We start from the raw sequence: 27,935 nt of genomic DNA on the forward strand, positions 1-27,935 counted from the left end.
ACTGGTTTTCATACGTAGCAGTTTGTGTGTTATGTTCCCAAGTAACTTGTGAAGTTAGACTAGTGTTTTAAGTGTAGCCTGTAGGAGGTTCACAAAGTGACAAGGGAATACCTTTTCCTCTGGCTGAGTACTGGCACTTTTTTACCTTCACAAGCAGTGATATTCACTGAACATGATTACAGCCAACGTAGTCTTTATTGCTTTTGTACCAAAGTAGCATGCAAACAGGAAAAGCTTGGTTGGTATTCATAGCTGTGTGTTTTTCATCAATTGTAAAAGCAACACAGAATCTGCTCAGGAAAGGTAGTACTCCCAGGGCTAGGCAGCAGTGCTTATGAAATGGTGTGGGATCTTGTCATGTCTGAATACTCTCCAACTCTGAATAACTTGTACTTTGATTTGGAAAATAATTTAATAACTGTTTAAAAAACAGATTTTAACTAGGCATATACTGTAAGATAGATGTAAATATTAGTTGCAGATAATGGCTAATAATTTTAATGCTTTTCAGTAAGTAGCAAAATAAGCAGAAAAACACTGAAACAACAAATGAGATCAGCTTGCATCTGAGCTATTGACTGAGTAGCTAGTACATTGTGACTTATTACTGAATTTTTTTTTGAAACATTTGTGAAGGTGTGGAACAAAATCTTTGTTTTGAAGGAGTAATACTAGCTACCAGTTAGTAAGAAAGAGCTGTTTGTAAATAAATGGCATGTAGTAAACTGAGTACATACCTCTTCTAAGATGTTAAAATTTTCTCAAAGGTGATTACTGGATTAACTCTGAAATGAAGATAATTTCTGTCTCTGGTGCTTAGCTTTGCTCAAATTAGATTAACAATTGGACTGAAACTGTGAGGACATTTTCTGCCCCCCTCCCCCCTTTTTTTGTGCTCTGTTGAGACCATTTGTATCTGTAACTGAAGTAGAGTTGACTCGTAGGTGGGCTTTACAGGAGGTAAATGCAGTGTGGACTGAAACATTTGATCACAGCAATTAGGTCTAAATCCTGTTTCTACCAGAAGGCCTCCACTGCCATCTTCTGATTTGATGCTTTTCCGTAGTTTGTCAGCGAATTGGTTAACAGGTAAGTGCCTGTTAACAGTAAATGGAACTGCAAAGCTGGAATTAAAGAACGTAAAAATTAGGTAAAGGAACAGCCTGTAGAACTGCAGTTATGTTTTGCTCTTTTATTTTTCCACATTACTTAAAACAATGTTTAATAGCACTTTATCTTATTTTTTACAACAAAATATTTTCATGTATTCATTTCCTGCTTATAACTGAAAACTTCATACAACAGTCACTAAATGTCAGCACCTAAATCTTCATAATAATGTTGTTCTGTAGTGCAGTTTTGTTTTGTTTGGGACCATGGTTAGAGATCTTACTCTGTATTCAACATTCTCTTATTTTTTTGTCAGTGCAAAATGTTTTTAAGGGGGGATAAACATTTACAGTGTACTGGTAGCAAGGCCATGATTCTGACATGAAATAAAAGAGTTAACATTGGTATTCATCCATAAACTAAAGACTCAGATGTATCAAAAAAACCAAAACAACTATATTTTTATTTAGTGATAGATGTGTATTTGGGTTTTTTTTAAGCTTGTTTTTCCAGGTGATAAATTGAACTACCTTTATCATTTGGATACATATTATAGGCCTTTAAAAATAGGGACAATTCTAACAGTTGTTAGGGTCAAGAATTCAGATATCCATTAAACTTCTTGAAGAAAGGGGAAAAATGAAAGCAATAATTCCCCCCCCCCCCCCCATATATTCTATGTAAGTAAATTCTTGAACATGGTATTTTTATACAAAGCTATATTTTAATCATAAATGCCATTCTATTCCTCAGTCAAATATTATGACAAATATAGGACATGAAACCATTTTATTGCAATGATTAGAACACCACCTCTCAACCTTCTTTATTAAAAGAAACAACAAAACATTAAAAACAAAAAAAACCAACCCCAAAACACAAAAAACAAAACAACGAAAAAACAACCCCCCAAACTCCAGAGATCTATATCCTCAGCTGGTGTAAAGCAGCACAGCATCTTTGAAGTCATGCAGACACTTGGCTGGTGAGAATCCAGCCCTGGAGATGTAGTGCACAACAGCAGTCTGATGTAAGATACATTTAGCTACAGGAGGTCCAGAGCACTCCAGCAGAACAGGTTCAGACAAGTGCATTTCAGCCCACCAGCATATTTCAAATGGTGTGCTGGTTAAATGGATTAAACTTTTGATGACACTTTTCATAACAAGAACAGCAGAAACAACAGGAGCTTTGAAAACAGACTATTTAAATAGATGATAAAAATCTTAACACTACTAGGTAGACTAGTGTTAAATAAAAACTGTCTGTAGGTTTATAATAAATTAAAAATAACCTTTGGGTTTGAGTCTGATGCAGTATTTAGGGAGAAGTGAAATTATTCAATGTCCGGAGCTGTGGAGCTACTGGAGCGCATTTCAAAGTACTGCAGTGGTATGAAATTAAACCCTTTAAAATAAATTAGACAGTTATCGGTGTAAAATTATAAATGGATAGTAAGTAATTATCCTGGATCATAGCCAGTGAAGTGTTGGTAGACCAGGTAAATTGAATGTGGTGTTCGTTCATTTTCTGTGGAAGCAATTTAGCATGCGCGGGGCATAATTTCACGCTGGCACTTGTTAATGGATGAGTAATAAATTGGGCCACAGAACTCCTTAGAAACATGAAAAAATGAAGCTGTAGTTCAATAAAAATAATAAAGTGCTTTAAATGAGCATTTGTTGTTTACTACATTGTTTCTCATTTCATGGTAGACATCAAAACCAGCCCAATGAAATATGATAGTGCTTAGAGTAAGTAAAACTGAGCCTGTTACTCACTGTAGTCAGTATTTCCATGTATTTTCTTGTCTTGATGTTAGACTTACTTTACTGTGGAATCAGAGGAGAAGCTTATAGTACGGGTTGAACTTGCACAGACATAAAGATCACCATAAATATTCTCTATTTTAAAGTTTCCATTTGCAAAAATGTGGATGTAAGAAGAAGGAAGCAAAAAGAGCAATTTGGAAACAGTTCATATCCAGTGTATGTAGCCAGTTTGCCTGAAATACACTGTTCAATTTTGTAAGACAGGAGAGGGTTGCTGGGAATGTATAGAAATCTGAGAATTTATTCCAAGTCCATTGAGTGATAGGTGCTATAATATAGATGCTTCTTCCATGGCTTCAATCCACCTAAAAAGGGCAGGAAAGAAAAAGTGGTACATATAAAATTACATGCATTTTAAGAACATATGTATTTTAATAAGTATTTTAAGAATGTAAAGCCTGAAGAGGACTGTATTTCCCATCTCAGCTCTAATGAGGAACTATAGTTTTGTGATTAAAGCAGGGAACTGAGTACTAGGACTCTTGCTTCTAGTACAAACTTTACCAGTAATTTATTGTAAAATCTCAAAAATAGTACAAGTGCTGTCTTAGAATAGGAAATATTAAACCACTGAAGTATGTTTAAAAGCAACAAAACCTCCCATAAACACTCATTTCCTTCCCTGTGTGTCTTGAGGTGCTGGCCTTTTTATTACTAATTTCATGACTATTTTGTTATGTGGAAGCAGTAGCATTAGAATGGGAAATCTAAACAATTATTTGTTGATGAGGAAACTGAGAGATGGATAAACAGAACACAGAAATCAGAGAAGTTTCTGTATAGTAATCACATTTGACAGACTTCTAGGCATGACTTTTGAGACTCAGCCTCCTCTTTACCTATACAAGGGAGCAAATTCTCCTTCCTGAAGGAACTGAAAAGCACCAGGTAGATTTTTAATGCCACCCAGGCCAGTCACATGCAATTGGGCTTAATCAACACTCTGAAAGCTGTTTGTTTCCTCTGTTACGAAGGCATTCTGAAGTGAAGGAGAGGGAAAAGCCCTACATAAGCTTTTGGACCTGTGCACTGGCTAGTGTGGAAGTCTACCCCCATACCTCTGTGCTGAATTGTTATCCTCTGCTCGGAAGCTATAGAAGAGAGTCTGCTTGTGGTAGAGATGGAAAACTGTGTCCATAGTTCCTTCCTCTTTTTCTGGGGTAATGGTGAAGCCCAACAAAGGCAAACTTTCTGTGGCAACTTTGTCCTGAAAGCAAGTAAAAAGTGAACGAAAATTTAGAGAGAAGGCTTGTAACGGTTTGAGGGCTCTTTCTGAAAACCAAGTGATGACATAACCCCTCTCTGACAGGGCTGCAGAAGCAGTCGTGTGAATCTTCTGCTGGACTGGTGGGTTAGCTCAGTTGGTTAGAGCATGGTGCTAATAACGCCAAGTTCACAGGTTCAATCCCTGCTTACTGCAGGGGGGTTGGGCTCGATGATCTCTCAAGGTCCCTTCCAACCCAAAGCATTCTATGATTCTATGATTCTTAACAGGAGCAGTGCCTGTGTACTGTACATGTCTATCTAGTCTTAGTCCTGAACTCAAACACCACCTCTGAAAGTCCAGTTCTTCATGATCATGCACATGGTCATGAAGGTCAAATTAGCCATTACTTTAATGGCTGTTTTTTACATAATGGTCCAGGAGGCAAGCTAGAGGTTACTGAGAATATCAGACAGTACAGCAGCAGTTCTGAAAGCCTGAGACCCACTCCCAGTTATGTCCCTTTCAACCATTTTTATTTGCCAAGTGCAAGTAATGGTCTTTTTTGGTACCTTGTCATCTCCTTTTGTAGTACTAGCAATTTTTTTAGAAATCTGCACTGTCTCAAACAGCACACTTGGTATCCAAAATGCTGCTTTGAAATTTCTGAGCTGGTAATGCAATTAATTGTTAATTTACTCCCAAGAAACATCCATGAACTTTGCTTGCCAGACACTGCTTTGTACCAGTTAAAGAAAACAATAAGCCTTAATTGAATTGCAGTTTAGCTGTTACTGATAGCTGCAGTTTTGGTCACTGTATTTAGGTAATGTTTTCTACGTGTCTGTGTTACTTTTGCCTCTGCTTTTAGAAGCTAAATGGCAAACTGGGAATGCAAAGTGTATCCGTTGCTTTTTGCCTATTGTTGCACCAGAAATGATCGCTTTTAAGGTTAGCAGGGGTAAGGTAGATGTATTGGATACAGAATTTGATGCTAATGGTCTGAATTGCTGGCCAAATCATTAACTTTTTTGTGCCTCAATCTCCTCATCTGTTTAAAGGGGATAATGTTGCTTCATGCAACCATCACAGTGGTGATGGAAGTTTAAATGATTGATGTCTGCAAAGCGTTCTGAAGGCTTAAGTACCAAATATTGCTGTTACTACAGTTCTTGCATTGTGTCCTTTGTTAAGCAAAATGAATTTTTATGCTTCTGCTCGTGAAATCTGTCAGTTATAACCAAACTTCATATCACACTTACTTCAAGTTTATTTGTATTGCAGCTATTCACAAAGGAGAAGAAATTAAAATAAGAAAAGGGACTGGGAAGAGACAAAATACATAAGAATGATCTAGTTGACATCCAGCCTCCTTGGCTGTGAGGAGGAGCTTACAGGCCAGTACACAAGGCAGTAGTCTCACCTCTGCAGACTGCTTCCTGTCTTTCCCTGTTGGTACTAGTAGGACAAATACATTCTATTTATACTTGCAGAACTGCAAGTTTCTCCTCCCCATCAGAACTGGATCATAGCACCATCTGTCTACAAAATATCTGGCAGTTGCCAAGTGCACCAGAGAATGCCTAAGGACCTAGAAGTCTTTAGGTGTAAATACGTAGACTAAGGTTCACAGTGGTTGACGGTATATAATAGCATGAATGGCAAGAAGTCAAATAACGAAGGGCAGTTCATGAAGAGGGCTGTGGGTGCGCCCCTCAGCTAGGGGCAGCTCCCTGGGGACTGAGTCTGTTAGGACCAGCTCTCAGAAGGCAGATAGTTGTGAAAACTGCCATTTATACCTTTCACATTTACTTGTGCTGCCCGTAGGGAGTAAGGAAGGGAACTTGGACAGGAAACTATTTCAAGTCAGATTGCACAGTACCTCGTTTGCTATGTAGGTGTAGAGGACTTTGCCTTTGATAACAAACCAGCGTTTCTTCCAGTGTCTTTTGCCTCTCTTACATCTGCTGAGGTAACCACTGATGGTAGCTCCCTCTCCTGAGGCTGCCACCTGGAGCAGGGTAGGAGAGAGCAGGATTTGTAACAGCAAAGGCTTTTCCCCTCCTGATTATGCATGTTTGCATCACACCAGACAATCAGGTCTATGTCCGTGAAATCATAAGTACACCATTAAAAATATCGAGACAGCAAAAATATAAGCATGGTATTATGGTTCTTTTTAACTGTTTGAAGATTTCTGATTAAACTTAGTTCTCAGTAACTGATGGAAAATATGTAGTTGAGTTATTTATTGAGGTCAGCAAGTTTACAGTTGTGTTCTGAGAAGCCAAACTTGTCCCTCCTCCCAGGTCTGGGTTTTTTGTGTATTAAAAGGACATGCTTCCAAAGGTGAATTACAGTCTTGTGACTGAACATTTCTAAGATGCGGGTATATTTAGGACTTTGCAATGGTTTTATATCAATTTATATCAATTTATGTTAATCACTTGACTATGACTTGGTTTCACTTGTGAAATAATATTTCTGAGAAGAGTCACCCCTCTCACAGAAGTATTTTGAGATCTAAGTGCTTAATGTTCTTAAAGATCCAGATTTTGAGTAGATGGAACTATACACACATACACAATGCAGTATACATTATTAGTTAGCAGTAGTAAACTGCATTATTATTGGATTTAGAAACAAAGGGCAGAGATTCAAAACCAGATTTTGTAGCACTGACACAAGAGAAGACTGAGCAGTAGTAGAGCAGTGTTTTGCAGCAGAACAGAAATGTTCGAGGAGCTGGGTAAAGCAAGTTAGAAAAAGTTATGGAGCAATCCTATTGTGAGACAGTTCATATTAATAAACATGTGCTGCCTCCTTGTGGATAGAAAAGCAATGCTTTTTTCGTAATGGGGCTAACATTTTGCCTGCTGGTTCTTTCAGTATTCAATTTGTGTGTTTGTATTACATGCTCGTGTCTTTGGCTCAGTTTCATCTCAGCACAAACAAACCTCAAGAATTTCCAGTGTCTCGACTGTACAATGAGTTCAGCAAGATGTTTGTGCCCTATTGTCTTCAATACAACGATAAATACCTGTTGATTTCAGTGAAATGGGAGTACCTTACTGTGCTTGAGTTCAACAGGTAACTTAGCTACCTAGACTACATCAACATGATTGGCACCTTGTTGCTGGAAAGAAACTAATACAGCTGGAGACATCCTGGGCCCATAGAAATTGGTGGGAATTTTATTTGTTTACATTGGTGGGATCAAGATTTTAACCATTTGATTTGAAATAGTTTGATTTGAGCTGGAGAAAAAGTGCCTGATTAAACCTGTATGCCTCTGAATTGATTGCCAAGGACTAGAGCTATTCCCTAAGTAAGTGGTATTTTATTTCTCTTGAAATCAAAGTAAGATTTCAGGTGTAAGGGTCTTGTCAACAAAGGTAACTTGTCAACAGTATATCATGCTCTGTTGATACTTGTCATTGTCTGTGATCTGCCTTGTTGTACTGTCTAATACCTTGAAGTCATCTTAGTTTTCTAAAGACCTCACAGGCTGATGAGCAAATTAAAGTATGCTGCTCTGATTGGGTTTCTCAGTGGGCTCAAGAAGCTTCTGTGGTATCGTCAGAGCTCAGAGTATTTTGAATTTTAAGCACTATTGTGAAAAACAGAAAAAAAAAAAATTGCATGATGAAAGTAGACCAGGACATGGGCTGAGCCCACTGCACACAGCATAAATTATAAACATAGCTGCTGAAGTATGAGCACACAGTTCTCTACAGTTCCTTGCCTTTCTTGGGCAGCTTGGTCCTACCTCCATAAGAGCTGAAGGGATCTTCTTCTGTTTCTTAAAAGATGAATAATGAATATTGTGGAATACAGAGGAGAAGGCACTGCTTGAACACCTGGATGAAGTTGGAGGGAAGCTCACACTTAGTGGCCGCTCTGCAAGATTAAGAAAATTCAGAAAGGGGAGGGGGAAATGGATGAATTGGTACATATCAGACTAGGGGTAAGAGACACACAATACACTAATGCAAATGACTAAGGAAAATGCAATACCTCCTCCATAGCCAGTTTTTATTTTACCTTTTCTTTCAAACCACCCCATTTAAGACTGATTAGATGGGTAGATTTCATAGCACCCTAGGTTGATGGTAATAACCTACAGCTACTTCAAAGAAGCCGGCAAGAAAGCTGACAAAGCACAAAACATAGCTTGTTTTCTTCTAATTTAAAATCAACATTAAGCAAATGGCTTTTCCATCTATCCCGTCTATGTTCTGTAACACCTTTGCAGGATAGATTCACTAATGGGACATTCTTTCTGTATGAACTCTTTGAGTTCTGCATGGGGGAGAGTCACTCTGTCTCTGTCAATCTCCATTAACCCCAGTGGTCTGAGTGTGTATCTTCATGATCTCACTTCTGGCAACACATTATCTGGAAGATCTTAGTAAAGCACAGCATTGTTTTAGCGCACAAATCTGAGTTATAATTTCCTGGACACACAGTGGCTTGGAGATGCTTTTTTGGCTGTTGTGACAGCATCCGTTCATGTGTTTGCTTGGCTAGCGTGAATTTCTTTAATCAGGATGGAAAAACTAAACTTCGTCTGTCCCCACCTTTTTATCCTTGACAATATAGTATGCCTACTTTTAGAGATTGTCTACGTGAATAGTTGTGCAAGAACATTATTTCCTGTTCATTCTCTGTTCATATATATGTAACCCCTGCCCCTGCTTTTATCTTTGATTTGGATGTGTACTTAAATCAGAAAAGGGACTCATAGTAGGACTATAATACAGAGCTCTAGTTAGGCAGTAACTCTTCTGCTTTGAATTCACGCTTTCATCTGTAACCAGATTAACTCCCCATGTAGAAAAGCTCTTAGTGACTCTGCACTTTACCTCAGCATTTGTTGTAAAAGCTACAACATGGATGAGGACAGTGAGGAACTGTAAAGCCATTGTTTTACTGTAATGGATAATTCATAAGAAATGACAGGGAAGAGCTATCGCCTATAATTACATCACAGAATAGAATAGTTCAGTTGGAAGGGACCTACAAGTTGATGGTTGGACTGGATGATCTTAAAGGTCTTTTCCAACCTAAACGATTCTATGATTCTATACAATGATCATCTGGTCCAACTGCCTGACCAATTCAGGGCTGCCCAAAAGTTAAAGCGTGTTGTTAAGGGCATTGTCCAAATGCCTCTTAAACACTGTCAGGCTTGGGGCATTGAGCACTTCTCTAGAAAGTCTGTTCCAGTGTTTGACCACCCTCTGGGTAAAGAAATGTTTCCTAATGTCAAGTCTGAACATCCTCTGACAAAGCTCTGAACCATTCCCTTGTGAACTGTCACTGGATCCCAGGGAGAAGAGATCAGCAGCTCCCTCTCCATTTCCCCTCCTCAGAAAGCTGCAGAGAGCAATGAGGTCGCCCCTCAGCCTCCTGTTCTCCAAACTAGACAAACCCGGAGTCCTCAGCTGCTCCTCACAGGACATAGTTTTTATCGTTATTCTGGTTTATCAAAAGGCCAGGGGAGCCCTCAGAGAACCCGGCTTGCTAAAACAGTTTCAGCTGCCATACAGCCTGGCACTCCTGAGACCTCAATAACTATGCCTCACACTTGAAATGAGAAATCCTCTTTAACAAAACACAACATGGTAGGCAGATCCTATAGCCTCGCCATTATACAGGCAGGAAATGGACTTGTCAGTTTTGCCAAGAATGAAGGAACCTTACCTCTTTTCTTAAGTTCCACATAGCAGCTATCACAGACTTTGGCTGCTTGATCTTTGAGGTACTTCATAGGGTACTTGTTTCTTGAACAATTTCGACATACAATCTGTTCCAGTGAGGAAAGGTGCATGTAAATATAATTTAAATTTATATATATATATGCACATACAAAACAAATTGTCTGAGCTGGTTGGGAGAGAAAGATGGATAGTGGACCAGGTATGACTCTCTCCTAAAACTGTGGTGGTTGGTAAGTCTACTGACTGAGATGTGATTGCTGTAGATTTACACTGTTGTAAGCCAAGCAGAACTGGTCACTGTATTTGACTGCACGCCATTGCTGTGCCTATGTCCCCAAGAACTTATACTTTAATATTACTTTTGTTTTCATAGCTTTGTTAGTAATATTGTCTTCTTATGCAAGCTTGCATGTTCCTGCTATCCCTGTGTAGGTACAGACTGATTTTCTCTGTGGAAGTAGAAAAAAAATGAAGTAAATGCTTTTCTTAGTAGAAAAAATTACTTGTAGTTTGATACAAAAAAAACCCCAAACCATCACTGAGGCTAAAAGACAGCCATGGTTTAAAACAGGACTGCAAGTTTATGTGTATAAACAAATCTCTAGAGTCAGTGATAAAGGGACGAAAGCAAAGAAAGCTTATAGAGCCCCTTGGCTTCAGGGCAAAAGGCAGCAGCTCTTCAACAGAGCACAGAGGAAGCTTTCCCTTTGGTCACTGACCAAACCACGCTGTACTGCTGCATTTCTTCACTTTTCTTGGAAAATAATTTTACCAACTGTTATTAGGGACAGGGCATGGACTAGATGTGCTACTGCTCTGGTCCAGAACAGAGCCTATATTTTTAGCATATTGCTTCACTGTCTCTAGAGCTAGCTGTATATCAGATACAGTGGCTGGACTCAGCAACAATTACCCTGTAAGCCTTCAACTACTAGCCTTTGCGGATTCATTTGACCCTCAAGTGAAGGTTACTGTTGTTCCTACTGGAGTCATGAGGAACCTAATTACCTTATTTAGCAAAGCACTAACAAATTCTGTGAGAAGTCAAATTCTGGTCTTGATGTTGCTACAAGTTTGCAGAAGTTACAGCCGCGGCAGCCAGTAGAAGTGTGAACAAAGCATCCCTGAGAAGCTTGTACAGCTCTTACCTTCCCACAGGCATGGCAATGATGTCGCCTCAAAGTGAGGGTGAAGTCACAGCCACAGTTCATGCACATCATGACGTGGGACACAGGTACCAAAGTAGGAGGCCTCTCACCCAAGGGTGTTCCAAGCCTTTCCCTTAGCTTAAAATCAAACAAGAACAAATGAAGAAGCATCCACACTTCCAAAGTATGCTCAGTCAGCCCTGCTCCATCACATACAATTCTCCTCTCATTTCAGTCTTCCTTCACCTGCTAAGATCAGGGGAAGAGTGGCTGGAAAGCTGCCTGGCAGAAAAGGACCTGGGAGTGTTGGTAGACAGCCGGCTGAACATGAGCCAGCAGTGTGTCCAGGCGGCCAAGAAGGCCAACAGCATCCTGGCTTGTGTCAGGAATAGTGTGGCCAGCAGGAGCAGGGAGGTGATTGTGCCCCTGTACTTGGCGCTGGTGAGGCCGCACCTGGAATACTGTGTCCAGTTTTGGGCCCCTCAATACAAGAAAGACATTGGGGTGCTGGAGCGTGTTCAGAGAAGGGCAACAAGGCTGGTGAAGGGTCTGGAGCACAGGGCTGATGATGAGCGGCTGAGGGAACTGGGGTTGTTCAGCCTGGAGAAGAGGAGGCTGAGGGGAGACCTGATCGCTCTCTACAACTACCTGAAAGGAGGTTGTAGTGAGGGGGGTGTTGGTCTCTTCTCCCAAGTAGTTAGTGATAGGATGAGAGGAAATGGGCTCAAGCTGCACCAGGGGAGGTTTAGGTTGGAAATTGGGAAAAATTTCTTTACGGAAAGGGTGGTCAAGCATTGGAACAAGCTGCCCAGAGAGGTGGTGGAGTCCCCATCCCTGGAAGTGTTCAAAAAACGGGCAGAGGTGGCACTCTGGGACATGGTTTAGTCTAGTCTACCCTTGATTGGCTTAGAGTAGACTTGGTAGTGTAGGTTAATGGTTGGACTGGATGATCTTAAAGGTCTTTTCCAACCTAAACGATTCTATGATTCTATGATCCCCAAATTTTCTAATTCCTAATGCACATTGTAAGTGACATACAGCTGCTTCAGCACTGAAAGACTGTCCAATCAGTACATGGTGCTGTTAAAGCCAGAGTCACAACAGGTAAAAATCCGTGTAGATCTATTATTAGTCAGACACTGATGTGCTCCCACATCAGAGAAGGATCATCATTGCATATGCAAATTGCAGGTAAGAACATAAGTTAAAGCCATCTTTTTATTAACAGCTTTTGAAATAATATCCATAAAAAGCTCTATAGCTTTCATTCAGAAAGGGCCTGAGCTCTTTATGTCATTACACCTTGGGACAATTCTATGATTGGGGAAGAGAGGGTACAGAAAACAGTAAAACCAAAGATTAATTTACCCCCATACAATTCAAATCTGATCCATGCTTTCCATTGCTGATCTGAATGTATGTAAGCAGCTTTAGAAAATGTATTCACTGTTCCTATTTCTTGGAATTCACCATGTTGCAGTGTTGTACAGGTGCCTTTGCTCCAAGCCCAGGGAGCCATGGTCAATGTGGAACTGAACCCAATCTAATAAGGCATGCTGAGAAGCTGTGTTACTTCAGGTTGAGCACCAAAGTATTATGGGCACCCCGCTGTCAGTTCACAGAAGCTTAGTGTTTGGCACAAGTAGTACAAGCTCTTGTGCCTTTGAAGGACTGTTTGTTAGGAGGGTGTCCTATGAGGAAATTAGACTTCTGCAGACAAGTAGGATTTAAACACAAAAATCAAATTCCTCCAAGTTTCTCCTTGCGCACATTCAGGTTTACATCAGAAGCAGAGCTACAAAAAAAAATTATTTTTTCATTTGTTAAGGATTTGGTTTAGATTGCTGTACTAACTAATTTCTAATTTTTTCTTGTTATATATTTGAAAGTAGATTCACTTCAGGCCAGAAGGAAAATCCTGTTTTGTTTTTTGAATTAACTTTTTACTTTCTGAAGTCTTCAAAAATTAAATCATAGAATTGCAGTTGGTTGAGGTTGGAGGGACCTGTGGAGGTGATCTGGTCCAACCCCCTGCTCAGGCAGGGCCACCTAGAGCCAGCTGCCCAGGACCGTGTCCAGGCAACTTCTGAATATCCCCAAGGATGGAGACTCCGCAGCCTCCCTGGGCAACCTGTACCAGTGCTCGGTCACCCTCACAGTGAAAAAGTGTTTTGTGATGTTTGAGGGAACCTCCTGTGTGTCAGTTTGTGCCCACTGCCTCTGGTCCTGTCACTGGGCACCGCTGAGAAGAGCCTGGCTGCATCTGCTTTGTACCCTCCCTTCAGGTATTTATACACATTGATGAGATCCCCCCGAGCCTTCTCTTCTCCAGGCTGGACAGTCCCAGCTCTCTCAGCCTCTCCTCAGCTGTGAGGTGCTCCAGTCCCTTCATCATCCTTGTGGTCTTCCATCGGACTCCCTCCAGTATGTCCGTGTGTCTCTTGTACTGGGGAGCCCAGGCTGGACACGGCACTCCAGGTGTGGCCTTAACAGCACTCCTTTTTTCCCCAGTTAGTCTTATTTAGTAAAACTGGGGTTCTACATAACCTAAAATAGCATTTTTACTTTTTGTCATATGCATTCTTTGCTGCCTTTACTGGGAGTAGTACAACTGAAATGAATGAGATAACAATATTATACATCAATTGTGCTGGTACAATTAGAATATTGCTGGTGGGGTTTGCACTGGCAGTGACTTTATTGTGTGTATACTAGTGTAACTAATGGGTAGTTTTGTTTTCTTAAAATCTATGAAGTTTGTAGCTACTTTTAGTTCATCCAAAATAGTTACCCTTTAGGACAAAATAGTCTTCCTCCAGAAGAACTCCTATTTAAGCAAAGACCACAGAGTATAGAGTGTGATTAACACTTCAGAGGTGTCCCATGAGCTGTGATGAGCTTCATTATTAAAGTTTGGCATACTGGTTTAAATGAAAATAGTAAGAATGTCTTGCCGCTAGGAAATCTGCTTTTTATAACCCTCCTCCTTTCCTTTTTCTCCCTTCCCCGTTCCCCCTTCAAGCATTGAAAGAGTTGGCCTCCTTTTACCTCCACGCTGCTGTGGAAAGTGGAAGTGGTGTGAGCTTTGTAGTCATCTGGGATGTGTCTGCTGATGCAGCTGTACCAGTCATCCCTTTCCGAGCAAGAGCTGTGGAATGAAATACAGCACAGCAGTCAATGCCATGCACAGCAGGGACTGACACAAGCTGTTTCTGGATCAGAGGAGAAAAGATGCACTTTATGAATGTTTGCTTTTCCCCACTACTGCATTGAACTGCTAATTTTCCAACCAGGAACAAAATTGACTGTTGGACGTACTCAGTGGGATGGTTAGTGTAGATCCATGGTTAGGACTGTGACTGAGAAGGAACTAAATGCTCAGAAAATTTTTCAGAGTAGTCTCTGCCTTTGCTATAAGCCACTCAATCCTAGATCACATAGGACAATATGAAATGTTTCGTTTTGTCATGTCTGCCCTAGCTTTTAGGCGCTCTAGTGCATGTAATGTTGGCATGGGTTGCTCAAAGTAAGCATGTTTATGCCCATCTCTACAGTGGGATGCTTAGATGATCTGCATGTTGGGAACTCGGAAGTCTGTCACGCACAGTGGAGATGTGAATGCTTTCATTTTCCTCTGGCTCCATCACAGACAATCTCCAGTCTCCTGGCAAGAGGCCAGGACAGCAATTTGGGAAGGAAGTTCTGCATTCCTTCTAGTTGCAGTTATGCATGGAGGCCAGTAGTTCTCCAGACTGGCCCCTAGATGCCCCCTTTGCACAAGGCAAAACAGTGAGCACTTTGTGCCTCTCTGCCAGTCCAGCTATCCCAGAAAAGCAGCAGGGCTCTTAGTGCCTGTTATTTCCCAGATGCATTTGCTCTGTTACAGCCATAAGCTGTCCTGCCTGTGTTAGCTGGTTTTCCTACTGTGACTTCAAACTGTGCACTTCCTGTCCATCTGAAACTGTGCACAGCTCCAGCTCTTCCCAGCATCAGTCACAGGAGGGAATGTGACTCAGTGTGGTCTCCCCTCCCATATAGATAGATAGATATATATATATGTGAGTCATACCAGCCACTCACATTAAAGCTACCCACTAGACTTTGTTGTAAAAATTAGCAGTGGCATTATTGCCAGCTGCTGTTCAGCTGTGATTTCCTCACAGTGTCTTCATGAAGGCCACCAAACAAGACATCTGAGAACAATTTGTCTTTTGTGGTCTTAGGAAAAAAAAAAAAAAGCACAAAAAGAGAGGAAATGCCAGATTTTATCCATGATCTCTGACTTAGCATCCCTCTGCACCATGAGCATAAGCCCTTGTCTGTAAAACACCAGCCTCTGTAAAATTCAACAAGCCTGGAGGAGACATTGGAGCAGAAACTCTGAGCCAGTGTATCTACTGCATATAGGCTAACCTCTGCAAGCCAAGGGACTATGTTACAGGAGATCATCTCTGGCAAGAGTGACACTACTAGTCAGTTCTTATTACTACAAAAAGTCAAGTCAAATTACACTTTCTAAGAAATCTCAAGATGTCTGTATCTTCCAGGCAAATCATGTTCGCAGCCTGCAAAGCACTGAAAGAAGTCCTGGCTTCAACCTTTCTCTTGCTAATTCTTTCTTGGAAATTCTCTTCACTTGAGAATTAAGATATGATTTGAAAAAAACAAAGGAAATCTTAGCCCATATAGTGATGTAAATTAAAGCCACTTTGGGAAAGACAGATTAAGAGGGACAATCTGCTATTAAAAGCCTGCTATCTAACTGGCCCCTTTAACCTCTCCTCCACCCCATTAAACATCTTAGGCAGTAATCACAGGTTATTAGTGTCTAAATGTGGCAATAACACCTGTCTGCCGATGAGCAAGAATTATGTCTGTTGGGACTGGCCTGTTCTTAATTAGTTATTTCACTGGTTGTATGAAGGCTCAGAGGAATTTTTGCTGAACCTCTGAGGCCCGGAGAAGCTCAGACCTTGATTCACCACTGCCACATTTGGTTCTTGTGTGATTTTTGGGCTGCACCTTTTGTGCTGAGCTATCAGTTATCTGTGTTGGCTCATATATTCTTCCTTAAGCAAATAGAAAGAGAGGGTCAAATTGTCACTGCAGTCTCCTGGACAGCAGGGGACATCCATGGAACACAGGAACTGGACTGGCATGGGATTTTGTCACAATGCTATCACTGTCACTCTGAATTAGCCTTGTAGGGAGGTAGCACTGACTGCGTTCTCCCAGTGCTCTGGTATTTTATATGGGGACCGCATGGTTACCTCTGTGTTCAAGAACAACATTTTTTCAATGCACATAAAGGTGTAAGAGCAGCATGAGCCTTCTCCATAAAGGCTCTATGCTCAGATCTGTTACCAGATCACTCACTGCAAGCCATTAACATGGCTCTTTGGGTGAACAAGCCACTTTCATCAGGAGATGTAAAGACTTTACAGTGCCATCTGCTCATATAGCCACGCTGACTTCTGAGCTTTGGTCATGCTCATTCTACTGGCACTCATGCCGTATTTCCTCAGTGCATTCACCTTGTCTCATACAAGTACAAAGACATTGGGGTTTGGGTTGTGATTGTTAACAACTGGCCTTCAGTGCAGACTTGCAATACCTCGGTGTGAGCAGTAAAAGATACAGTCTTTAGAGACGCTTGAAGCCTTCTGGTACTTTCTGTCTTTGGTGTGCCTTTTGGTGAGTGTAGCAGGCCAAGGATGTTGTGCAGTGGGCTTAGGAGAGCATGCTGTCCCAGCAGTGTCTCATCAGCTCTACCAGCCAGTACAGAAAGGGAGAGGAAGAAGTGTTCTTGGGTGACTCATGGCAGATTGGTCCCAGAATGAGCAGCAGAAGGAAGGGAGAGGGGCTCTATCCCAGTGCTCTGATAAGAGTTGGTCTCCATCTAGCTGTTATCAGAAGGGCAACATTAGTCTCAGGCCCTGGTTCTATCTACTACCAAAGGAACACAGCTTGCAGTGGCCTCGTATGCTTTGTTTAGGCTCACTAAGCACAGACTTGATATGAGTACAAAAGGCAAAGAAACAACATAACAATGCAAGCAGAACATCCCAAGCTTCTCACTAGGGATGCCAACTGCAGTTGCCCTGAATAAAGGGGACATGCAGCAGTTATTTCCTCTCTACAATACAAAAGGACTGTACACATCCTGCTTTTGTAACTGGCAGCAGGTAATTCAGAAGTAACGTGTATATTTTGAGGGTTGTGAAGAGTGTGCAGCTCTAAGAAAATCTCAGATATTTTCTCATTTGCTGGTTATAAAAGGAAATAGACAAAAACTCTTTGATAGGTATCTGAGTACTGCCCACAGATGGCAAGTGGTCTAGGAAGGATGAGCGCTCCGAATTCTGATTCTGAATAAGAAAGTGCCCTCCCTGTCTTTCCATTGCATTGTGCAATTTAGCGAAGTCTGCTGCATTTCCAGCCATGCTGTAGTTGGAGACTGATGGTGGGGAAGTCAGCACTTAAAAGCATTGAAGACCTTGTTATTTGGAAGACTTAATTTTAATACTACTGCTAGTGCACTATGTCTTTTGTAGTAAACTACACCTGAAACTCAAGCCAGCCACCAATCTGCTGTAGCTCTAGGTAAATTTGCAGGATAATTTGGGGCTAGAAGCATGAAAAAATACAGTACACTGCTATCTTCTGATCAGAAACTGACCTACAATCTCTTTCTGGCATTAGCTTGTGATCCCATGACAGAGATCCTGACTCCCAGTTGCAATCAGTACTAACACTACACAAACTCATTAATGAAATTCCCTTTATTGGAAAGACCCATGAGGTTGCCAGTAAGGTTTAATTTTGGCTTTGTCATTTTAGCACTATTAAATGCTTTCATATCTATTGCATGATAGTACCTAATTATTATTTTCTCCAGTGGTTTTGCAGCCCTAGTGGTATGAGGTAACAAGTGAACTTATGAAAGGGAGCTGTAACATACTCTTAGTGTCACAGGCAAAAAGTGTGAAAGATAATGGAAAGCACTCAGGCTTCTTAGTAACAGACTTTCTTCTCTTTCTCTTTAAGATGTTATCAAGAGCCGACTTCTAATCTTTGCTCAGTATATGAATTGAATTAGTTACAGTTTATGAGCTTCACATTTATAATGAATATCTTCATTGTGTAATCAAGCACTCAGCCATTGTCTGTCACAAATTGAGTTAAAAAAGAATGAGACACCAGTTATGTCTTGGGTATTGGTTAGACTAATCTAGAGATACAGCTCTAGAATATAACACCCTCTGGCATGGCTGTTTGGGGACAGTACCTTGCTGACAGGGTCAGGCAACATTCATCATATTCAATCTTCAGGACGTTTTGGGCTTTTTCTGTCACTGGGCGGCTGACCTAGAAACAAATGCCATGAACATGAATGTGGACATGAGTTAAACTGTCTATAACCAGTACACCATTTAAGTCTCAATGCATATGGATCTATGATGTCCCAGCCATCTGTTTCATATTTCAATGCAAAGAGATGGGCAGGTAGGGATTTCTGTCTTTTGTATTGCTGGTGTAATGAGGAATGCTCTCTATTTCAATATGGTAGTGATGCTAAAGGAAAAAAAAATAATTTAATCCAACTATGAAAGTAAGGATGAAGTATCAATCAGGGTTCAGTTTTAATATGACAAGCTTAGGACTTGTTTAGTCTGACAAGTGTCAGAGCATTTTGGGCAAAAGTTTGGGCTATTCTTGGAATGAATGGAAATAACTTCCTGACATGCAGACATTTTACAGCAAAGCACTTCGGTGAATGCTTGTCTGCAGCAAGGCTCTTTAAGAGCAAAAAATACTTAAAAGCTGCAGCTCAGCTAAAACCAGTGTATTAGTTGCCTACTAATAGCAACTTAGGAGAAACATAGCTTCATGGTACTGATACATTGTCATTAACAAGCACCTATTATGCCAGTGACTCAGTGTTCCAAACACACCAAACAAACAACTCCTTTTCACTTAACAGTAGAGTGTTTTGGGGATTCCTACCCCAGCTGGAAACCCGTAGTTAGTTTTAGACTATCAGGTCTCTAGGGTGATCAGCCTCCCACCTTTTCATAACCCCTCAACCCACCCATGTCGTTCCACTGGAATTAATGATTAGTAATTCTCATCTTGCATGTTTCCTAGATCCCCAAACTCCTGACTTGCCACTTCAAGTCCTCTTTCACATAAATACAACCTGGCATATTAGCTATAGAACAGTTATGAAGGTTCTTGGCGGGAAGAATGTAATGGATGGCTAGGTAAGAAGCAAAGACCCCTTGAGCCCAATATCTCCTGTTGCAAAGATACTGGTGCCAATGGATGCTTAGGGAAAGAGCATAAGAACAGGACAATTGTGTCCAGTTTCTGTAATCTACATTTTAGAAATTTCTGAAGAAGAGACTGTGTTTATATCGTTGCATATAATAGCTCCCAGTACAGCTTTTCCCCATAAAGTTCGCTAATCACTTTTTGAACCCATTAATGCTTTTGATGAAAACAGTTAAAGGGCACATGAAAACCAGGTAAATGAAAGCTTATGTAAATTTTGAGTGGCAGGAGTTTAAAACCATGCAGACTAAGCCCTAGTGAATATGTTGTAGGGAATAACCATGTATTTGCTGGAGACATGAACAGAGGAATGGACAAAATGGGATAATAAATATTTTCTGTCTCCAGTTTCATGATCAGATGGTAAATCTGATTTTGGCTTGTATTATTTATGCAGCCTGAATGAGGCTGTCGTACTAAGTCACAACCTTATAGATAATCTTTTATATGTTTGCTTTATATTGTTTTTCCTTCTATCTCCTATAAGAGGTAAGGGAATCCCCTGATAACAGGTCCATCTCCTCTTTCCTCTTGCCCTCAGCTGGATATGACATGTAAACCAGCAAAGCACTAACAGCCCACTATACAACTTTTAATTCCAGCCCATAATACAGATGAGGCATTACCTTCATGCCTGACACAGCCAAGGTGTTTTTCAGTCGGTATTTGCCATCCTTCTGGGGATATGTGTACAGCAGAACATCATTCATCTATATGAAGAGAAAGACAAAATCAATAATTTGCAATATGGCTTGCAAGCCTGCCCATTACTCCTGGGGGGTGATACACAGAACAAGCAGTAACTTGATGAACTGCTACGAATGTTACTAAAGACAGGCCCAAGCCACACAGCTTAGATCAAGACCAGCATTGCCACAAAACTCTGGGGAGTCTGCATCTAGGACCTTGATTTCTTCCCACTTTTGACTGTTGCTAATGGCTAAGCAAGTAGATAATCAGCTGGTTTTTATTCAGCTTGGATGAAACAGCTGCTTGTTTTAAGGGCAATGCCATATTCAAGTTTGGAAGGCAGGCTCTGCATTTACTACCTGGCAACACCAACTAACTGCCTAGGATGCTGCAGCTCTGACTCTCTCAGGGTCCCCCTGACGGTGAAGCTGCGGTGAGGCCAGGGGTAGGGCTGGGCTTCACGGACTTCCACTTTCTGGGCAAAAAGGAAGTGGAGGTGAGGAAAGTTGCCACAGTCTGGAGGAATAATTCAGGGAGGAATGGTTTGGATATTTGAGAGCAGTAACTGTACTTCACTGCTAGCAAAACTTGCCTAGACATATGACAGCTTTGCTGAGTCTGTGGGCTGCAGCAGAGACCATGGAAGGGCAAAAATTAGAAACTTTTTTCCATTTTATGAGGGAAAAAAAATCTGTACCTTAACACCCCAAATATCTCCATAGTTCTCACAGCTCCTTGCAGAATGCATGTTCTTGAAACAGCTTCATAATAAATGGGATCAGATCTCTGCTGTTTGCCTAACAATCATAGACATTATTGCAGCCTTTTACCTTCATGCCAACAAACAAACGAAAGAGCAGAACTGGACCTTGTAGGTCTTCGGTGGCCTCTGCTTCCCTTACTACTAGAAGGAATAGCAGTATCGGTGGGCCTTAGCATTGCCAAAGTAATGCCTGTGTGTATGCACTCTCTGCTTTACTTGAATGAGCGGGTTGTGTTCTCTTGTTGTGTTTCCCAGGCCTCTCACATCAGTACCAATATGTATAACCTCAGACAGCCCCTGTACTGGGATACTATGAACAAGTTTATGCAAGGCAATGTAAAACCAAGGCATAGGTAATACTGTGTGATGCCAGAGACAAGGCATCTTAAATGCAGACATTCTCAAGAAATTAAAAAGTAGACAGAAACCAGCTTCACTTGGATTCCTCTGTGACAAAGACATTTCAATATAGCCAATTGGATGGTAATAATATTATATTTTGGAAGGAAAAACTGTGACAAAGAGAGATGCAGAGAAGAAGGGAGGAAACTAAAGAATCATTTGGTAATAAAATAATGTATCCTGTATGACTGGAATTGTTGGGGTCTTGATAGTACTGCCTGACCACCTAAAACTGCTGGTGTAAAATTTTCGCTGATTTGCTTGCCTGAAAAAAACCCCGAAAGTGGAACCTTATGGATGTTTTCTTAAAAGGTCATAGTTCAGCTTTCTTACAGAGCAGGAACAATGGTTAAAGAAAAATGACATGGAATTAATACTCATGGGATTAAAACCTTCTCCTTGGACTTAACAGCAAAACTGTTGTTGCCTTTATTAGGGTCATGAGTTCACTCGTGGACACCAGTTCATTAAGTAGCTGTTTGATTCACAGCAAATCAGGCTTATGTGCATTAGCTGCCCATCCTTAAAAGCAGATTCCCAGTAACAGGAGGTAAAATATACTGAAGAGTGACTTTCCCTAAAAATTTTACTTCAAATTTTACTACTTTTAAAAATTGAGTTGAGTTTACTGAGTAGGATCAGCCAATATTTTTGTAGAAAATGCTGAAACATTTCATTCCAACATTTTAACAAAAAGACTCCCATGCTCTCCTGCATTGGCCACTCTACCGTGTATTTCTCTGTGTCCTTCTAGTAAGTCTTAACTCTTGTGGAGTTTAAAGCTCTTTATATAACACTTCTCAACTGAGGATGTAAAACCATATGATCAAGTCAGAATAGGAGTCTCATGTTCTCTTCTCTGTAGGCTAAAGTGGAGTATTTACTCCTTTTGCAACAACACAGTAGAATTTCCTTAGAACAAGGTGACAAATGACTTGTCACAGAGTTTTTCTGTGATTTCCTTATTGCTCCATAAATTACCCTCCATGCTAACATTAATCCAATCAGCGCAGTGACACCTGCACAGTACTGACCACATGATCATTCCCAGTTTAAACAGGGCTATGTATAACCAGAAAATTCATCACAACCTACTGCACACACTGAGTATCTAGGAGGCTAAGGTAGAAAAAACTGAGCAAATACAAACTTTTCAGTGAAAAGCAGATGGAAGTTATTTTCACTTGATATTAATAGTAGCAACAAGGATTCCAGCAGTCAGGTGGGACAAAGGCAAAAAGGCAGGCAGACTTTATTGCTAACATGAAGAGAATACTCTGTGAAATAAGAGAATACTAGTGAAATCTCATATTTGCCTGGTGATTCTGCTGTCTCGTGAATGTTCAAAGGATTATATGAGAAAACAGGACTTCTGTGCCATTCATCAGTGCCAGTACTTAAGGCTTGTTTCAAACCACAATAAAAGGTAACTAGTTATGGGCACTAAGCCCAAGGAAGTGAACTCCTAAGAGAGATTTTCAGGATTCTGGCATAATGTGCTACTGGGTTTCTTGAACAGCAAACTCCATTTATTTTATTTATTTTAAAAGTTATATATTTCTTAAAAGTAGCTCATTATCACTGTTGATTAAGGATGACACCCTGGTGCATACCATTGTCACAGCAGCTTTGGTTAATATCGCAAGATTTTATTAAACATTAGCGATGACTTTGCTTTATAGTTGCCCATTGGAGTTTTTTTCCCTCCTGTTTTTCTCCCCCACAGCATATAGTGGTGGGCTGTGACTCTGAGGTCCCACCAGCAACAGCTTGACACAATGAAATTATGACAAATATTTCAAAGCTTGCTAAGCAAGACACACATACTCATGAAGAAAGAAAGGGTTTGCACTCGCTGCTGTCTCCTTTGCCACATCTACACTGGAGACCTGAGTGGTGGCTAAATGAATTGCATGGACAGAACTAGCATCAGTACCAGTGGTTTCATGCTGCATCCCACTTCACGCTGTTCCCTGAAGCAGTGAGTGCTGGGCCACGATAAAAGCTGATCTTGCAGCCCCTCAGGAATCTGTGGTAGAAGAGATTGACTGCCACAACCCCCACGGGAGTTCCCAGAAGTCCTTGGGCTTCAGACCCACTTCCTGTTTGCCAGAAAACTTTTGAATAATTGGGATCCCCGAACTGCTCAGATATTGATATGGGAGCAAATATTCCTATTCTGCACTGCTCATGCACACACAGAGTCCCCAAAACAATAGTTGATAACACAAAGAAGGATACATCTGCTCTTTAATTGTCTTTTTTCTCTGTTACTACTTTTCTTTTTCCTCCCTTCTTTTTATAATCCCCTCTGTTGTGACAGGAACCCAGTAACATTAGAGATCAGTGCAAGTTTTCTAACCTACAGTGTCCAAATTTATTGATCCAATGAAGTTTTTCTATGCCCTGCTGAACTGCTGGCATCCATATGTAATGCACTCCCTGTCTGAAAGCTCCTAACACGTTTGATTTTTCTGAATGTTTTAAAGGGTGGTTCATTATGAACCCTGTCAACTCTGCGTGAAACATCCCCCAAGTGTCAGTAGAGCAGCCTGAATGTATGCTGGGGCTGCATTTTCCAAGCTCTGACTCCAAAACTGCCTATACTCCAGCCCTGCCAGCTAGAGTGTTAAACAGTCTCCCATTTGATAGCAGCTTCCCGCACCCCACTTGCAACACAAGCAGCCTTTGTAGAGAAATTCTTGGAAGGGTGAGATAAGAGACAGTGTCTGAGTTGCAAAGTCCTGTGGCTGGGGGGCAGTTAGGGGGCCTGCCAGTGTCAGCAGCCCATACTGTGCTGCAAAGAGGCCCGACATCCTTGTAAACAGAGACCGGACTCAGGAAACAGGCACACAGCAAAACTCACCAAACATCCTGCCAGGAAACACCAGATTCAACAATACCATCAGCCTGCACAAAACAGCCAGCTCAAGTAACCTTGTGATACACATAACGTACAGCCACAGAAACATATGCACATCAGAAGCCCCTAAATGTGTCCCCTACACACTCATGCCTGTGTGGGCTGTGCACAGACATACAACGCTCCTTATGGGCATATATTCAGAGCACAAGCACACACACCACCAAAGCATACCCTAAATACACAGGCGAAGCAGGAGTCTGGCACACACGCAATTTTTATAGCATATTCGAACTACAACTTTAGTTTGGTGGGCTCATCTCCTGGGATGTGTAGGGGTTAAATTCTCAGGGTTATCCTTCAGTGTATACTCTTCCACTGAAATTCTCTCCAGTTCTTGGGCTTGACAGCTTCGGTCAGAGTAAGTTCACTACTAAGAACTTCAGAAAATGCTGTTCATGTAAAAATCTGTTTTGGGTAGCTAAGGTAAATACACTTATTTCTAAACCAAACTACACCTGTACATGTTAGCTTCTGGTGATCTTTTTGAGTGGCAGCTGACACGTGAAGCATCAAAAAAAAAGCCAGTTCTGAAAGGTTTTTTTGATTAATACATAGGACAAACTCATATCCTACCTAAGTTTTGCCAGTGCCTTCAAAGGATTATGATACGGTCCTTGGAAGATAAGGGCTTTAAATAAATGTGAATTTTAAGAGACAGTGTTCAGGAGATTATTCTAGTCTTGGGGTTTTGTGGTTTTGGTTGGGTTCTTTGTCCACATAGTGTCCCCAGGCATCAGAATCAAGGCAGCACGCGAGTTGGGCTAGATGCACTGGCAGAGGGAAGGATATGTTCATGCAGGCCTTGGCTGTTACAAAAAGGTGTTGGCAGTGATGGTTAGTGGGGCCTTAAGACTGATGCAGTAAAGATGCTATATGCCAAGATGAAAATATCTTGCCATCACTATGCAGTAGTTGTCTTAGTGTATCCATAGGCTAAACAGTCCATTAAGCAAGGCATGAGTGGTGGTGGCACAACAGAGAATCCACAGCATTAGCAGTGACAAGCAGATAATGCAAAACCATTCAGGTGTTAATGCAGGAATTACCATATTCCACAGTGATTCTCTTTTCTACAATTTCAGCATACATGGCATTGCTCTGCAACCTGAGGAGCTTTCAGGGTAGAGGAGACTGCGTAAAAAAATCACTGAACCCAAAGGCAGATAGTTTCAAACTATTTCCAAGATCCAATCACCCCTGCCCAGCCCCCAACAGGAGACATAATACAGGAAGCCTGAAGTGGTTGCACCTTTAGTGTGTTAGAGCAGGAAAGAAGCCAGTTTCATGTGTCTCTTGGTTCTTGAAAGTGACCACTATGGTTTAGTCTAGCTCCACCACATACTTTGCATGACAGAATGTGTGGTCACAGTTTGCCTTTCTGACTGAAAAGGAAGAAAAAAAATGCTGTTTCTGAATACTGAGAGCATCTATTAACAACAGGACATTGGCTACTGTAATGTCTCCAGCTGCCAAGAGACACTCTGTCTTTGCAGTTAACATCCGGGTTTAAGCAGCTGAACTCTCCCCAGGAATCAAAAATAGTTCCTAAACTAGAAAGTGCCAGAAACTAATTTCTGTGCTTTCTTTGTTCCAGTAATACTTTCAGCCTCTTGTGACCTTGAAGCTGATACGACCATTTTGGACTACTTGAAATTTATCTCAGTTTATCCCAAGTTTAAAATACTTTCCTCTCAATGTTTATTAGCAACGTGATTTCTGATCTTCCTTTTAAATGCTCTATATCAGTTATAACAGCTAGGTTTGTGACACTTCAGTATTTGCCATAGTAACGGATTATGATGGCAGTTACGAACACACTGGAAGACGAAATGGTAACAACTTCTTGGAATTTGGTCCCAGCTTTAGTCACAAGTCCAAAATGTTTTTGTAATACTAGCAAAGGTGAGTGTTTCAGAAGAGAGATCATAAGGAAGCAAGTAGGATCTGTTACGAAGTGGTCGTCAGTAGGCTTCAGAGTTACTATTGCTGAGAGCACTGTTTCTTAAGATCAGCTCCTGGAGATTCTGGCATGGCCATTTTTCCTTGGCTGCAACAAAGTCATGATACTGACATTTATTGCTGTTGTTACAGTCCATTGATGCCAACTCAGTAAAACAGCGCTGCAGCAATCTCATAGTTCAAGACCTGGGTGAAATCCATCACTTTCAGTACATGAAAGTCTGAATTTTCACAGAAACCAATGAAGCCATCAGAAAAGCGCAGTGCCAGCACTGTGTCCCATCCCATCTGATCTTTGATTATTACTGCAATACATGATCGAGGAGGCAAAGAAGCTTGTGCACCCACTCATGCACAAATAGGAAATATTAATAAGAGGGAGAAATAAGAAGAATTAATGGCAAAATATATGACCTCTGTAATAACCCATCTCTCCTCCTCACAATGGTCCCAGGGTGAAAAGCTGTCAGCGCTTACAGAGGCCACAGCAAATGCGTATTCCAGGCATATAAGCCATTTATTTTAAAATAAATTCTGCAAACTACTTTAATGTTAGTAGCAGCAGTAATGCTCAGTTCTTTATGGCTCTTTTCTGGGAAGGAGCTCTAAAGAATTTTTCAAACACTAACAGGTAAGCAGGTAACAAACTCCTAAGACACAGGGAAGTATTATTTTCCCCTTCATACCGATAAATGCATAAAAATGCCTGTGGTTACACAATAAGCTACCTGAAGAGTTCGGGACAGAGCTCAGGAGCCTGGAGTCTCAGATACTCTCTAACTGCTCAGTGTAGTGTATAATGCAAAACAGAAAGCATGAGTGTTAATAGCATATCTCCAAAACAGTGGGTTTTAATCGGTTTTGGTTTGCAGATACTTGCAATTTTTGCAGTAGGGTTGTGGACCCTTGTGAAGGGTATTCCAGCCAACTGATGAAAGGTTCATTTTTCTTAACTATCTTAGAAGAATTTTGCAAACTGTCATTGAAAACTGTTGCTCTAATCAACAGGAAGCTGGAGGTTTGTGTCCAGAGGGACTATACCGAGGCAATGCACACAGTTATCAGGTAATTTACATAGATGTGGACAGCAGCAACTAAAACCCAGTCCTTGAGCTTCAAGTGAGCCCAAAGAAGGCTTTCATAAACTTTAGCAGTAGGATATTCTCTGTTGCTTCTAATCAGATCTCCTAAGGCCTTAGGGTTGGACTTTCAAGTGTGAAGCTTAATTGCTGAAAGTATTCAGGAGCTCCCATCCTCCTGATCACCTTGGAAACTTGCACTCCTTTGCAAAATTATGGCCTAGGCAAGCTGTGGCACAAATGGAGGGCTGCACAGCCCATATTCCTGTATGCAGGGCCAGTAGGACATGTGTGAAAAGGGCTACAGCCCCGTTAGCAGCAGAAACTGATTCACCACGTCACTGCTGATGGTTAAATGACTTGCGGCCTGAAAGTTTCTGCCAGGGTTCAGGGCTGCCTAAGTGCAGGAGAAGATATGAGACAAACAGTAGAAATATAAAAGAAATCTTACCAAGAACAAATGGCGAGGGTGCTTGTTTTTTCCAGAGACTTTCATCAGCGTTCCCTCTTTAACAAAGACCTGAAGGAGAAAACAGGTTGTAATTCTGAGACTTCTCATTCTGAATCTTAGTGAGAAAAGAGAATATTTCTCCTGGGGAAGGAGCTACTCTAACTGCTTTCATCAGCACAGGAAGAGACAGATACCTCAACACTTGCTTCTAGCCTTACTCCGTATGATCTGGCTTAGTCTTTGCCTGGGTTAGCCCTGCTGCTCTTCGTGGCTTGCATTTGTCTCAGAACCGAATGGGTTGGAAACCCACTTGT

General features: G+C 41.2%; 1 protein-coding gene across 1 annotated transcript in view; it reads right to left on the reverse strand.

Moving 5' to 3' along the window:
* Window positions 1-3,210: 3,210 nt before the first annotated feature.
* Window positions 3,211-27,935, reverse strand: part of FGD5 (FYVE, RhoGEF and PH domain containing 5) — a 96,759-nt gene continuing 72,034 nt past the window's right edge. Inside the window, exons 11-20 of the mRNA XM_075714408.1 lie at window positions 27,622-27,690; window positions 19,978-20,061; window positions 18,306-18,385; window positions 14,066-14,165; window positions 11,018-11,155; window positions 9,853-9,955; window positions 7,916-8,046; window positions 6,029-6,157; window positions 4,001-4,149; window positions 3,211-3,247 (exon numbers count right to left, since the gene is read on the reverse strand). Coding sequence (XP_075570523.1) covers window positions 3,211-3,247; window positions 4,001-4,149; window positions 6,029-6,157; window positions 7,916-8,046; window positions 9,853-9,955; window positions 11,018-11,155; window positions 14,066-14,165; window positions 18,306-18,385; window positions 19,978-20,061; window positions 27,622-27,690 — 1,020 coding nt within the window. The remainder of the gene's footprint in view (window positions 3,248-4,000; window positions 4,150-6,028; window positions 6,158-7,915; window positions 8,047-9,852; window positions 9,956-11,017; window positions 11,156-14,065; window positions 14,166-18,305; window positions 18,386-19,977; window positions 20,062-27,621; window positions 27,691-27,935) is intronic.

The sequence above is a fragment of the Pelecanus crispus genome, chromosome 7 (genome assembly GCF_030463565.1).
Source record: "Pelecanus crispus isolate bPelCri1 chromosome 7, bPelCri1.pri, whole genome shotgun sequence".
Classification (NCBI taxonomy): Eukaryota; Metazoa; Chordata; class Aves; order Pelecaniformes; family Pelecanidae; genus Pelecanus; species Pelecanus crispus.